This window comes from Quercus lobata, chromosome 9, assembly GCF_001633185.2.
Source record: "Quercus lobata isolate SW786 chromosome 9, ValleyOak3.0 Primary Assembly, whole genome shotgun sequence".
Classification (NCBI taxonomy): domain Eukaryota; kingdom Viridiplantae; phylum Streptophyta; class Magnoliopsida; order Fagales; family Fagaceae; genus Quercus; species Quercus lobata.
The window spans coordinates 44365176-44380360 of NC_044912.1; the positions used below are offsets into that span (position 1 = coordinate 44365176).

General features: G+C 35.8%; 1 protein-coding gene across 4 annotated transcripts; it reads left to right on the forward strand.

Moving 5' to 3' along the window:
- The first annotated feature begins 1599 nt into the window (after positions 1-1599).
- On the forward strand, positions 1600-8715 carry LOC115960715 (U3 small nucleolar ribonucleoprotein protein IMP3-like). Of its 4 annotated transcripts, none has more exons than XM_031079692.1 (6): positions 1600-1763; positions 3525-3563; positions 3701-3843; positions 3938-4045; positions 6186-6269; positions 8249-8715. In XM_031079692.1, the coding sequence occupies exons 3-6, from the start codon at positions 3710-3712 to the stop codon at positions 8478-8480; spliced, it is 558 nt and encodes a 185-aa protein (XP_030935552.1). In that variant the 5' UTR covers positions 1600-1763; positions 3525-3563; positions 3701-3709; the 3' UTR covers positions 8481-8715. The 4 variants fall into 4 exon arrangements, with proteins under 4 accessions (XP_030935552.1, XP_030935553.1, XP_030935551.1 ...); XM_031079694.1 differs by having other exon boundaries at positions 1762-1825; XM_031079693.1 differs by lacking the exon at positions 3525-3563 and having other exon boundaries at positions 1600-1825.
- Positions 8716-15185: the final 6470 nt, after the last annotated feature.

Consider the following 15185-nt stretch of genomic DNA (forward strand, 5'->3'; position numbering starts at 1 on the left):
AAAAAAAATACCTACGACAATGCACCTGATCTCAGTTCGTCTTTCTTCTCTCACCATTTTTCTTTTCTTCTTTTTTACGCAATGCTTTGTTCTTCTTCCTTTTATTTCTCTTTATACATCACCTAGGCTGACAGGAGAGGAGCGAGCGAAAGTCATGTCAAGAAAGGAAATTGAAGATTGTGCTGCCGAGTCAAAGACTATGAAAATCTCTTCCTCTTAACTCAGATGATCCTCTTAAGTGAAATTGTGACTCACGATACTTCACCGGATTATGGTGTGTGATTTTTGGTTATTTATTTATTCATTTGAGATTATGAAGCAAATAGTTTTTATATTTTGCTTACCCTTTCTATTTTCTGAAAACATTTTTCTGGGAAATACCATTTTTTTTGTTTTGCTTTTAGTTTATCGTTTTTGCTTGTGATATGTGTTTGATTAATTTGGATCTAAAATTAGTTCAACAAGATGATTCTTCTTCTAAAATATAATAACAAAACCAATATATGTTTTTTTAACAGTGGGTTCACTTTCAATGTTTTCATTTTGTGATTTTGGTTGTTTTGTGCTTTAATTTTGGTAGGTGTGATTTGATTTTTAATTTGGTGGGCTTTTGGGTTTTTGTTGCAATTTGATTTTGGCTGGGTTTTGGCCGTAGTGGTGGTCGTGATTTGATTTTGGCTGGGTTTCGGCAGTGGTGTGTGGTTGGGGGTGATGAGCTTGAAAAGCTCCAGCCATGGAGGTTTAGAACGAGAGTTTGGTGGTTAGCCATAGAGCACGGTGTGACGTGGGTTGATGCAGAGAAAGAATGAGAGGGAAACAAGGGCGGCCTTAGACATTTTGGGGCCTAAGGCAAAGAACTAAAAATGGGGCCTTTTTTATACTTATATATTAATTAAATTAATGTTTATTTAATATTTTTATATTATATTTTTCATCATTATTTTCATTTTCTTCTAAATTATTTTGAAGTTCATTATCAAGATTTGTTTTATTGCAAAATTGAACATCATTTTCTTCTAAATTATTTTGGTGAATTTCTTACTTATTTGTGATATTTTCATCTAAATTTTGTATTATATTTTGTTTATTACTAATAATAAATTTATCCATTGATCCTTTTGAGACTCAATTAAATTTTTTTTTTTTTTTTTTTTTTAAGTTTTTCATATCCAGATGCATATTTTCTAGTAAACATTTCTAATCAAACAATATATTTATAACGACTAAAATAAAAAATAACTTTCAAGTGTAGAGTAAATGAGAAATAAAACCTGATTTATATAAAAAGTATTATTGTAGTTTTACTGAACAATAACAAGTTTTTAGCAATCTCAACCTGCATAAATTAAAAAAAAAAATTAAACACAAGCATAACAAAAATTTAAGCACAACCATAACACTGACACAAGACTTATTAATAAGACCCACCCACCAAAAAAAAAAAAAAACTTGAAGGCCCAAACTTAACGCCCAGTTCAGGGAGGGTCCAGGCAGCCATAATGATAAACTGATAAGTGATAAACAAAGTTACAAACCAGCCACGGAGGGCCCAAACTAAGCAAAGTTATCTTAAGTTCTTAACAAATAAAAGCCCAAATATTTATTATAATTATATACCTGATTCCTGAACCTCAGAACCTGATACGGTGAGGTGAGCAGTTGAGACTTGAGAGAGGCGGAGAGCAGAGAATCAGAGAGAGAACAGACTGAACAGTGGAGACTGGAGACTAGAGAGAGGCGGAGAGCAGAGACTAGAGAGAAAGGTAAAATTTTTAGGGTTTTGAGTGCAATTGCCTAACTCGCCTAAGGGAAGGGCCGGCCCTGAGTGAGTTGCTCACATCTTTCTTTCATCATGTGATTTTTCTTGATTTTCTGAATGAAGATTTTGGGGTTTTCAAAATAGAAAAATCTGCCATGTTCATTTTCTTGATGCATATAACTAATTAGAAATTGGCATCAATTCTAGGTTGGCTCTTGACAGAGTAGCTTAGTAGTTATTGGTCATTTTTTTTATGCCAATTAATGGAATGTTTTTGCAGTAAGTCATCATTGACATCTTTCTTTCATGTTTTTCCAATTTGTTCTTTCTCTTTCCCTGTAACAATGGGTTTTTTATTTGTGACATTGTGTATGTTTGTGGTGTTAGAAATTCAAATTTGTAATTTTGAAGTTTGAAATTTGTCATTTGTTCACATGTTTGTAATTTGGTACTTTGTGGTTATTGCACCTATACATAAATAAAATATATATATATATATATATATATATAGTTAGTGGTTATTACCTTTTATATGTAATTTGTGTCAAAATTTACTTTTTCGCCCAATGATTTTTTAACATATGCTATTATGAATTGTGATTACCATTGATCCAATACACGGCACCCTCTCACCAATGTTGTGAACAAAATAATTCCACTGGGCTGGCTGATTGGGACTCTTAGCTCACACCCCAATCCAAAAAAAATAAAAATATCTGAATAAGAGGAAAAAAGGTGTCTAGGGTTTTAGCATCTGGGACTTCTACTAGGGTTTTAGAAAGAACTCTTTCACTCTTGCTTCTCTGTGTTTTGTGAATTTGGATTCCAACAGAGACAAAGACAAAGGTATGGTTTGTTACTTCAGAATGTGTTGAAGATGATCTTTCTTACCTCTTTCTATTCCTACTAAGCTAAAGCTGGACCCCTTAAGTGTTGTTAAAAGCACGCTTTAGGTGTGCAACATGCGTACTTAAGGTCAAAGCTCGAATCCCCATTCTCTCAATGCTTCACTAGGCCCCCCCCAAAAAAAAGCTCATTTAATGAAGTGTGCTCTAGGCATGTTTTTTGGAGCTTTTTGAAGCACAGAGCATGTCTAGGCACGTTTTGTTATTTATTGCTAAAAACGATATGGATCATCAAAATGAATTGCTTGATCTTGAAAGAAATTATATGGACCAATGATTTACTACACAACCACTGCCCTTAAGGTGTTGTATCACACAATTTTTTTAAAAAAAATTTACATGTCATAAGATATGAACGAGGTTAATTTACATTTCTTGTGCTTTTGGTCTCTGACTTTTAGATGTATGTTGATTGAACCATATACACCATTTGATCATAACTATCATTGTTATGTACTTTTATAAAACGTTAGAGAATTATATAAAATATTATGTTTAAACTTTCTGTGACTAGATTATTATGATATTAACCATTGATAATTGTTTTCAATTTACTGTATAAAAATTTTAAGAATTGAAATAACATATGTAAAATTTGAATTTACATACATTATACAATTGATTTCCCTAATAAGTAAAATATAGAAATCCTGAGTCATTGTTTTTATTTTATTTTATGTTATGAATATTTCTATTAGAAGTTATGAGATTGAAAATTGTGTGCTTTACTTCAATCAGGCACATGCTTGTGCTTAGCGCCTAGGCTCCAAGAGGCCTATGCGCTTAAGTGCACTTGACGCTTTTCCCAACAATGACCCCCTTAGCTTCAATTCTGATATATATATTTGGATAAAAAATAGGTGCTTGTGCTTTTGTGGGTTTTGAAGGCATTTATTGAGGTACTGATCTTTATTATGGCTTGCTTTAAAAATTGTATGCTTGTACATCAATTTCATTAGTTATATATTGTTGCCCTGCTGGGAAATTAAGATATACCCCATGCTATTCAAACTCACTTTGTGTGTTGTGAATTTAGTAAATAAGCATGAGGAAGCTAAAGTATCATGAGAAGAAGCTGCTGAAGAAGGTGAATTTTTTGGAGTGGAAGAAAGAAGATGGGCACAGAGAAGCCTCTGTTATGCAACGCTACCATGCCACTCACCGTGATGATTATAAGAAGTATTATTCTCTTTTTTACTTCAATACCCACTTTTTATTTTACCTACTTTTTATCTATTTTTATACCCTCTTTTTAATTAAATTTTGAGAATAGGTATTCAGGGTTGTGCCGGATGGTGCAGAAGTTAGTGAATATTTTGATGAAGATGGACCACAAAGACCCTTTTCGGATTGAAATGACTGATATGCTACTCGAAAAGCTGTGAGTTTCTCTTTCTTTTTTCTGCTTGTGCTTTTTTAATCGGACAATAAGGGATAAAGAGTAAAGCCTTATGTTGTTGTTGGAGATGTGGAATTTAATTGGGGCTGAGTTGAAAACTAGATGAGTAGAATCCTGTTTGTTATATTTTTCAATCAGTATGATTGAAAAAAATTAATAATAGTGCTCAGGTAAAATCCATTGTTGTGTACACTGACTTGAATTTTGGCTACTGAATGTCTTTTGAGTTCTGAGTGTGAAGATGGAGCAATTTTTGCATAATAGGCACATAAATTCTACAAATATTTGTAGTATGAAGAATTAATGGTTACCCCACCAAAACCAAAAAAAAAAAAAAAAATGAAAAGGAATGATCAGCTCAATGAGGTGTCCTTGGTTTTGGTGCTTTCAAGAATCACGAGATTCCTCATGACCTAGTTGGGTGCTCAAGAATTTATGTTTGTTATTTTTGTTCTATAACAAATTGAAAATCATGTCTCTATATTGCTTGATGTTCCAAGTTATTCTTGAGCACAGTTTCCCTAAAAGTGTTTATATAGAGATCCCTTCTCAAAGAAATTGTATAATTTAATGTTGAACAGTGTCCATTAGTGAAACCTTAAGTTTCTTATGGAGAGAACTTGTATAGCAATAGTGAATCCACTACAAATATAGTTGTTGGGACTTGTATGTGACACCCCTTGGTCACGTAGAAAATGCAGCACCAATTACAAACACATTATAGCTATCTGTTATGGATGATGTTCAATTATGGAAGGGATTTTTAAATGTTGAATTCTCATTTGTCATCCTTGTTGTAGATCCTTATTGTTGGTGCATGCACAGGGAGTACCACTTCATTGTTGAAATCTTAACACAAGAGGATTATTCTCATCTTCCACAATATAATGATGTGGCTAAAAATTGATATATTCTGGCAAGAGGAAGAAAAACCATGCATTTTTTTATTGTTTGTGTTACCAGAACTATATCCATGAACTATATAATGATGTATAGAACATATAGGGTACAAGGTTACGCAGTAGGGCAGTTTGCATAATGCTTAAAAAATTGGCATATTTTTTTAAAACTGATTAACCAACTATTCACATAGAAGATTTATATGTTTCCTTTTGAGCACTTGATTAACCAATGAGCTATATAGCTCAACTGGTACTTTATCCTCCCATAATAATGGGATGGAGGTTGAGGTCGTGGGTTTTTGACACCCATTGGGCGCATAACTTACCAATCAAAAATATGTTTTGACTGCTAGATTAGCCCAATCACCATGAAGTTATTGTGGGGTGGGGTGGTGGGGGGAGTTGTGGTTCTCTCAATTCTCTTTGGGAAAAGTCTACTTTCCTATTCTTGTCATCAGTCAATGTTAATATACTGGAAATTCCTGTATAGTTAAAGGGTGTTTCTATTAGTGCTGATTTAAAAATTTTCCTATGTGACGTCCATGAAAGCATCTCTTAAGTTGACGTTCTATAATGTTACCCGCTTAGCCTCTTGGGGTTTGTACATTTATTTTTGCACCACAGCAGCATCAGGTGACAAGGCAGAATACGCACCTGACCATCAACGTTTCTAGGGGGATTTTAAGCATCCTCTTTCTAATGCAGGAGGTGTCTTCAGCTGTCTAAGCAATGACTTCCCATAAATTTTTAGAACACCTTTTCATCATCATAGGTTTTTAGGCAATGGCGCCAAAGTGTTTAATATCTGATATGTGTTGATATATGGCATGGTTAACCTAGCAGCCCTTAGGGACAGACAGCCATAGATGATAGATCAGAACAATTCCATGACTCTGGCTTAATTGAGGCTGGCCAATGAGCTCTAGTCAAATGGCAACACCTTCCCGCTAAAATAAGGCGGTGGGTGTGGTTTAGTGTGCAACTTATGAATCTAAAAAGAAAAATGATTGAAATTTCATATGAATGTATATATACTAACTCAATATTTCAGGCCTTTTTATCTGATTTTATGTTTGTTTCATGGATTGATTGTTTAATTGATGGTTTACTTATCAAAAAAAGAGATCATCCTTATCTAGATGGTAACACCATTCTCATTTCAGTTGTCACTCATTATCAAAGGGTTTTGTTGACTGTTATGTGTGTTTTCTCGATGACAGGTACAACATTGGTGTACTACCATCCAAGCACAACGCTGATGCTCTAAAAGTGTGTGAACGTATAACAGTGTCATCCTTCTTTAGGTAAGGAAAAGTTTCCAAGTATAAAAATCTCTTTCTGCTCAGTTTCAGGACAACTCTCCCTTGCCTTAAAAGTAAAGAAAGGTGTAGCTACATCACTACTTGTTTTATTCACATTGGAAGGTACCACCATGAATATATTGGAACAATTAAAAATATGCTATTCATTTCCACTAGTAGTCATACCTTTTTTTTTTTTTTTTTTTTTTTTTGAGAGCAGGTTTGGTAATGCTTCAATCTAGAAAACTTTGACAATGCAATTATAAAGATTAAGAAAATAACAAGAAGTACGTGCAGGAAAAGCATTACTGACATTAATTAAAGGATGGATTACAGTGGATTTTACAAGTAATCATGATCGTGACCCAATAATAGTTGAATACAAGGAAATTGACTTATAAAAAAATGGTTGAGTATATTTAAATTGATTCCAAGTTTCGAACTACTTCTGACAATGGCCTTTGGGCCATATGGCACATCCACCCCATTAGTATAGGGTGGTGGGAAAGAATGGGGGTTTGCATCTCCTTGGGTGCTTGGGTTTGCACTTTCTCTGTGGCACTCATACACCATTTGGCCACTTCTGAATGTTATTTTCTTAAGCTGCATCACATTGGGTTAGAGCATATTCATCTTGCCTGTTCGCATTTCTTGTAAAATATGAAAAAGAGAGATGATGCCTATTCACATTTCATGGCTTATGAGAATGTGTGGATTTTATCTCATGTGATTTATAATTCTTTGAAGAATGGCCTAATCCCATGAACGCCACCATTTTTGAGTGCTCATGCATGATCTCAAGGGATCTTGAGACATCATTAAAAAAATTTTAGAGGCCTGGCTACCTTGGATTAGTCACAAAAGAGGCCTGGCAGTTTAGTCATAGATTTATTTTCCTTGTTCTCTTTTTTCTGTTTGTTTTACCGTTTCTCTTTTTTCGTTATGGGAGGATCCACTTTTTCTTTGTTGAGCCTCCGTCAACGCTCAAGATTGGGAATTGGAGTCCTTATCCAATTTTCTAGATAGTATTTATGGAATTTCTTTGAGGGGAGTTGGGGACGATAAGATTTTTTGGAAACCTGCTAAGGGAAAAGGTTTAGCAATTTGCTCCTGTTACCAAATTTTGATAAAAAGTATAGATGAGTCCTTCCCTTGGAAGCCTAAGGTCCCTTCTAGAGTTGCTTTTTTTGTTTGGACAGTAGCTTTGGGAAATATTTTGACTATTGATAAATGATAATATTTGGAAACGGAAGATTTTGATTTTAGATTGGTATTGTATGTGTAAAAGAAATGGGGAATTAGTAGACCACCTCCTTATCCATTGCCCCCTTGCTTCTGATTTGTGGTCTATGATCCTTACCTTGTTTGGCATTCACTGGGTTATGCCAAAGATAGTGATGGAGTTGTTGGCTTGTTGGAAAGGAAAGTTTGGGTGGCATCGGAATAGTGCTATTTGGATGGTTGTCCCTTACTGTTTGATGTGGTGCATTTGGCGGGAGAGGAATAACCGGCATTTTGAGGATTTAGAGAAAATAGTTTTTGATCTTAAACTCCTCTTTTTTAATACTCTTTTGGACTGGGTTGCTTAGGCTTTCGTTTTTTTCTTTTTTCTTTTTTTTCAGTTAATGGTTTCATGGACTTTTGTACTTTATGCTCTTGATTTGTACTTTGTCCCTGATGTATACTTTCTGTATACTCTGGTGACACCCTTCTTCATTTATTAATATATTTCTTATTAGTTATAAAATAAATAAATAAAGATCTTGAGACCCATTTTTCCCGATTTTAAGAGTGGAAACAGTAAGAAGTTAGAATAAGGCCTCTAATATTTTTCTCATAATGTCATGCTCTTGAAAAGGATTGTGGACAATTTTTTTCCCATTTCTCTCGGATGAATGGACTTGTGTTTCTGTTCCCTGTCACTGGCTTACACAATTTGAGTCTGACATTGACTTTTTTTGTATTTCACTATTTACTTGTAGGCGTAGGCTCTCAACTGTTTTGGTGCGCCTGAAGTTTTGTGAGCACTTAAAAGAAGCTATCACATACATTCAGCAAGGGCATGTGCGAGTGGGTCCAGAGACGGTTACTGACCCAGCATTCCTTGTAACAAGGAATATGGAAGACTTCGTTACTTGGGTAGATTCATCCAAGATAAAGAGAAAGGTGCTGCAGTATAATGATCAGTTGGACGACTATGATGCAATGACCTGAGAGCATAACACTGGATATTGCTATTATTTTCTCACATCTCCCTAATGAGGCAAGTTGGTTGCGATCTTTGAACTTGTGATTTTTTCATAAGAAAATTTTCCCGTCTTTTATGACTTTTGATTATAATTTAATAGAATTTGGTAACTGGAGATACCGATCACAGATCAGATTTAGCAAAGATATTAATTAATGCATACAGCAGTGATTATTTAAATGTAAATTGAAATTAGCATCAGAATGTTTTTTTTTTTTTTTTTCCTTAATAGACTTTATCTTCTACAGATATTGGTACTGGACTTTGTCATGCAAAACCATCCATATAGCCATTTGTTATACTTTTTTCATTAGGGCACCAATGTATTCTGATATGCACATATGTGAGAACGGCGATGTAAAATGTTGTACCTGTGTACTAAACCAAGCAACATACCAGAAAACAAAAGGGACATACATCATAGACCTCCCCAGCTCCCATTCCGGTTACCTCTTCCCTTTTTTCCCTTGGGACACACATATGGTAGTTTCTTGTTCTGTTTGTTTTAGTAATGATATTTTCTAGAAAACAAGCCATTTTTCAAAAAATTATCTCATTTTCTTATGTTTAGTAGCAACCTTAAATGAATTGAAAATCAATCTCCTAATTTCATTTATTTAGCTTGTTATGAGATAAAGTTGTTTTTAAAATAAAATAAAATAATTGTGGAAAACAATCTATAAAAATAAGCAAAATTTTTTATGTTGATTAAAAATAGTTTTCCTCTGGCACATTTTTTCTGATACTATCAAACGCTAGAAAATACGGAAAATTATTTTTACACGAGGTTTTCCATCAAAACAAACAAAGCTTAAGTTCATGTACATTGCAAGGCAGTGTTCTTATGATACTGTTTGTCAGAGCCATCTTCCATTTTGCTTCACTTGGGTTTAGGTTTATTTTTGAGGATTTAGGAATTTGCAGTTTAGTAAAAGGTTTGGAAGAGATTGATGTAAGGAAAAAATACAAAAGGAGAGGGATGTTTAGGAACATTCCTAACTGGGAAAAAAAAAAAGGGTGTACCGTTTATGAATTACGGCCTCCTAATTTTAATTGAATTGATTTTTATCATTAAAGAAAACAAAATTAGTAATTTCATTAATTCAACATGGAACATGCTGGATGGCACATCAATCCAAATTATACAGTCAGAGCAAAGCCGTAGAGTATTTTGCTAATCACTGAGCCACATGATTGGCTTCACGGCATATATGGGAATAGTTCATAGATCTGAAGGAAGAAGCTTTCAAACTGGCAAAATCAACCTTAGTATTGTTCTATTCAGATGACTAGAGGGCCTTATTAGTTATTAGTATTACCATCAAAGAATCAACTACAGTTTCATTAGGACAAACAGTCTCCATTAATTCCAATGCTCACATAGCCACTAAAAGTTATTCTTAATTCCAACATTCCCTAGCGGGGGGTGTCCCTATTAGATCACGCCTTGGGGGGTTAGCCACAAATGATCGCCCTCGCCCCTCTTTCTCGTTCATCAAAAAGTTATTCTTAATTGAGAATTCCAAGTAATGCGTTATTAACATCTGATTAAGGATCTAAATAGTTACAATAGATACATTCTCTAATTATAAAAGTTGGATAAAACAATGACATATGTCATCTTTTAGTTACAAAAGATACAAACATTTAATCTAATTATCTAATTATAAAAGTTGTATCAGAACAACATTCCAAAAAAAATCCCAGAACTAGTATTCAAATACTCTACTATATCCAGAAAAGCATCCTTAAAACTTAAATCCCCACACCAAAAACGAATGCCTACTTTAAACTGTAAAAGCCTTTAGAAAGCTGTCATGTTTTCTTCGAATATGCTTCCTTAAGCTAACCCCATGGACTTCCAACTACCCCATGGCTGTGCCATAAATTATTCAAAGCAATAACGCCTCCCCGTTTAGTAGCAAAACGCTGCTACCATATACCAAGATGGTTAAAATTCACAACAGTCCGAATACCCGAACCTCCTTGTTGAATTGGTTCATCTTCCAATTCACCAAATAGAATTTAGAACCATCCAAATCCCCCAAAGGAAATCCCTTTGCAATTTTTCATGGTTGGTTAGTTGCTCAGTTAACAATATATATACATACCCCACATACTCTTATTATCATTTTACTCCAATAAATAAATAAATATATATATTGTGGGACTAGAGAACTTATGACCCGGCCCACTTTCCACTAGGGCCTAGGGTCCGTGCCGAGGAGAGTAGTTGCCGAGGACAAGTGGTGAAAGACCAAATAGCCTAGAGACACAGCCGAGGATGATCCTGTCCTCGGCATCCCAAGACTTCAAAGGGAAGAGCGACATCTCGTCGAAGGTTGCCTCCAAAATGCCCCCAGAAGAAAAGGCGAGTAGAATGGGACCCACATGGGGGCACGAAGTGGGGTTGGCTCAAGGTAAATACATCATTTCCGCATTGAATGCGCCCATAAACATCCTGGCCGTATTAATGGGAAAAGACTCCTGAACAGTGTGGCTTCAGTTATTGCAACTAACAAAAAGCAGGGGGGGGGCGGCTGATGGGACAGGTATTTGAATAGGTACCTGCCTAATCAACAGGTGGAGGGTCAGGATCAACCGAGAAAGGCTATATAATGTGAAGGCTTATGCGCCAAAGAGAGGGGGCTTCCAGATGGTGGAGTCCTAAAAAGGGAGAATAATAAGGACATGAAGTTCCTTGAACAAGGTCTAAGGACCGGAGCCACTCATGACATACCGGAATAGATTATTATTAAACACGTCAGGTTCATCCTTGTGCAAATCGCTATGGAAACCCTGATTAACTACTGTCCGGTGACCAAGGCCTAGCCTTTCAAACCAACGCTCTACAAATTATATTGTTTGGGCCTTTTTACGTGCAAACCCAATATCATTTTGTGGTCGTTACAAATTGAGTTCTTACATATATGTATATATATATATATATCTTTTTTTGTTTCTTTTTTCTAATGCTACCAGAACAATAAATCTTCTATCAAAAATCTGTTGAAGTCGTTGAAAAAATCAAGAAATGTTTCGATAGTGAAAGATTGCAAGAAAGATCCCTAAGGATCCCTTCAAGTTAGGGTGAACTCACACGACTTAAAGTTAAAATAACTATAAGGGCACGTTTGGTAGACTGTAATAGGCACTGTAATATAATAATTATCCCTATGGTTTAACTATTCAATAGTTTGGTTATGTTTTTATTACAGGGAATAGTCATTCCTTATAAATAGCTATTCTTTAAAATGAGGAATAACTATTGCTCTCTAAAAGGGTTGTAATAGCTATTCCTTAGTAGATGTAAAAATTTCTAACATTAATATATTTTTGTGGGGCCAGAGATTTTGTGATCCCGACCCACTTTCCATTAGGGCCCAAGGCCCACGCCGAGGAGAGGTGTTACTGAGGACATGCAACGAAAGTCCAAATGTCCTAGAGATATAGCCGAAGACGATCCTGTCCTCGGCATCCCAAAACCTAGAAGGAAGGGACGGCACGCCATCAAAGGCAACCCCCAGAGCGCTCCCAGAAGAAAGGGCGAGTACAGTGTAGGAGCGGTTCAAGGAAAAACTGTCACCTCCGCATTGAATGCGCCAACAAACATCCTAATCGCCTTAATGGGGAAAGGATCCCTGAACAGTGTGGCGACAAAGAATAAGGGAAAGGCTGTTATTACTGCAATTAAGTACTCTGTGCCTGACAGAGCCATGCTTTTCAGTTTTTACAACCACCCCTAATCACTTTGGGTATGCGCTGATAAGACAAGTATCAGCCCTATAAAACTGAACCTACACGTGGACGTTCTAGGGAGGGGAAAAGCTAGTATAAAAGGAGGATGATGCATCATCTCTAGGGGGATGAAAAACCTAGCACAAAAGGGGTAATAAGAACATTAAACTCCTCGGACGAGGTCTAAGGACCGGAGCCACCCAGGCCGTGCCGAGGAGAATGTCTTCTTGGATATGCTCAGTTCACCCCTGTGCGATCATCATGAACACCATGATTAACGACTGTCCGTTCACCAAGGCCTAGCCTTTTAGCCCACTCTCTACAAATTTATTATTTGGGCCTTTAACGTTCGAACCCAACACCAATTTGGGATCGTTACAAATTGAGTCCTTACAATTTTCTAGGAAATATATTTGTATGAATGAGATATTTCCTAAAATAGATCATAAGTTTTATTCTAATGTTACAACTCACAACCAAACTAATGAATAGGTTTAGTTATTCCATTACAACACTTTTTATTCCTGGTAATAAAGATTACCATTCATATTGTAATCCACATTTAGTGTATCAAACGTACCCTAAGAGTGCAAAAATTGTTTCTAGAATTGACGTGAACACAAAGATAGGTAGCCTGTTTTATTCAACCAAGCCATATGGTGCAAAGGTGACATACAATAGGTTCCTTGAATTGTGTATGGTCAACGTGTCATTAGCACAAATATCACTAATTTGTTATTAGTTTTCTCCACTATCTCAATAATTTTTCTTGTAAAAAATTTGTAATGCTTAGTATTTATTTTAGTCAAAATAGAAAGACAATAAGAATAGTGTAATGATTTGATCATATACTATATGAATTTACAAATTTGAAAATTGCATGACATATTAACTAATAATATAATGTTTCATGCCTACACAAAAATGCAAACATTGTTTTGATAAAATAAAAATGTAAATACCAATTTCATAACAAAGCATAAGTGACAGGCTGTTAATGGTAAGTACAAAAATAATGCCAATGGTGGACTCAGATTGGAATCTGTAAAGACTCAATTTGTAACGATCCCAAATTGGTATTGGGTTCGAACGTTAAAGCCCAAACAATAAATTTGTAGAGAGTGAGCTAAAAGATTAAGTCTTGGTGAACGGACAGCCGTTAGTCATGGTGTTCAAGATGATTGCACAGAGGTGAACTGTGCTTACGCAAGAAGACTTTCTCCTCGACACGGCCTGGATGGCTTTGGTCCTTGGCTGCCCCCTTTTTGAACTGCTTCCTCTTCCTTTTATACTAACTTTTCCCCTCTCTCAAACGTCCACGTATAGTTTCAGCTTTATAGGGCTGATACTTGTCCCATCAGCCCATACCCAAAGTGGTTGGGGGTGGTTGTAAAAGCCGAAAAGCATGGCTCAGTCTGGCGCTGAGTACTTAATTGCAGTAAAGGCAGCCTTTCCCTAGTTCTTTTGTCGCCACACTGTTCAAGGGTCCTTTCCCCATTAATGCTGCCAGGACGTTTATTGGCGCATTCAATGCGGAGGTGACAGCTTTTCCTTGAACCGCTCCTACACTGTACCCTCGTGCATGTCCTACTGTACTCGCCCTTTCTTTTGGGAACGCTTTGAGATGCCGAGGACAGGATCGTCTTCGACTATATCTCTAGGCCATTTGGACTTTCGTTGCATGTCCTCGGCAACGCCTCTTCTCGGCGCGGGCCTTGGGCCCTAATGTAAAGTGGGCCAGGATCACAAATTCTTTGGCCCCACAGAATCAATAACATCTTACCTCTTAGAATTTGTTGTAAAAATTTTGCGAAAAATGTTACGCAAATATCATGTACCTTAATTTGAAAACTTATTATTGGCAACGTTGTTTTTATATGCCATTTTTTACGGTTGGAAAATAAATTTTTATATTATCAGAATTATAAGATATGGGTAATCTTCTCTTTTCCGATAATGAAGTTCTTAATTGATAAAACTTCTCTATTAGAAAAACAAAAACTTCATGAACTCTTTCATAATAATAATAATAATTCATGAACTCACAAATATATAATTATTTTAACTAATTTAACCTAATAATTATTTTGATATTTTTGATTGCATGTATTATTAAATTTCTTCTTGCTTCAATTTTTTTTTTTTTTTTTTTAATTCATGAAGAGCACTTAATCACACCAAGCAGTGTATCACTACTTAGACTTACACCAAGTGTTATTTGAACCCAATCTATATATATATATATGGTCATCAGGCCGGGGCCCAACCCATTAGCCTTTGTTGGGCCGGAGACCAAATCAAAGGTTTCGAACTTACTTAGTAATCAAACCGACTTGCACCGACCATCCGAGCAGATATAAATAGATAGTGCCTTGGGGGAATCACCTACTGAGCACCATTCGGCATCATGTGCAAGTTTCAAGAGAATCCTCAAAAGATCCCACTTAATCAAGAATCTTGAATAAAGGTGGGGACCACATAACAAAGGGGATAAAATATCGTCATTGAGACCCCACTAGAGGTGCACTATAAAAAGGAAATGAAACTAGAAGCAAGTGGTCTTTGGTCTTTCTTTTTTTTTGGGAAAAAGTGAGAGGGAGAGAGAATAGAGAGGAACGACCTAAAGGGGGATATGAGGATTCAGCTCAACATTGCTTGGTCCTTCTCGGGAAACATGTAGACGAGGAAAAGGCTCATTACGTAGGGCTCAGTACCTCCCCTTGGGCTACTGGATTGGCTTTTGGGGGCTTTCCCATTGTAGGAAATCCCCTAGCCATCCTAACAAGTAAATTGGGAGCTCGACCTAAAATTATCGAGCGTCTAGGGTCTGGATACCACAATAAATAAATAAATAAATAAATAAGAAATATATATATATATATATATATATTTATATATATGTAAGGACTCAATTTGTAACAATCCCAAATTGG

Bases quoted from the DNA above. Each gene is read 5' to 3' on its own strand.
- LOC115960715 (XM_031079693.1), top strand. From the start codon at position 3,710: ATGAGGAAGCTAAAGTATCATGAGAAGAAGCTGCTGAAGAAGGTGAAT. The intron at 4,046-6,185 runs GTGAGTTTCTCT...TCTCGATGACAG, and splicing joins GATATGCTACTCGAAAAGCT to GTACAACATTGGTGTACTAC. The intron at 6,270-8,248 runs GTAAGGAAAAGT...ATTTACTTGTAG, and splicing joins ACAGTGTCATCCTTCTTTAG to GCGTAGGCTCTCAACTGTTT.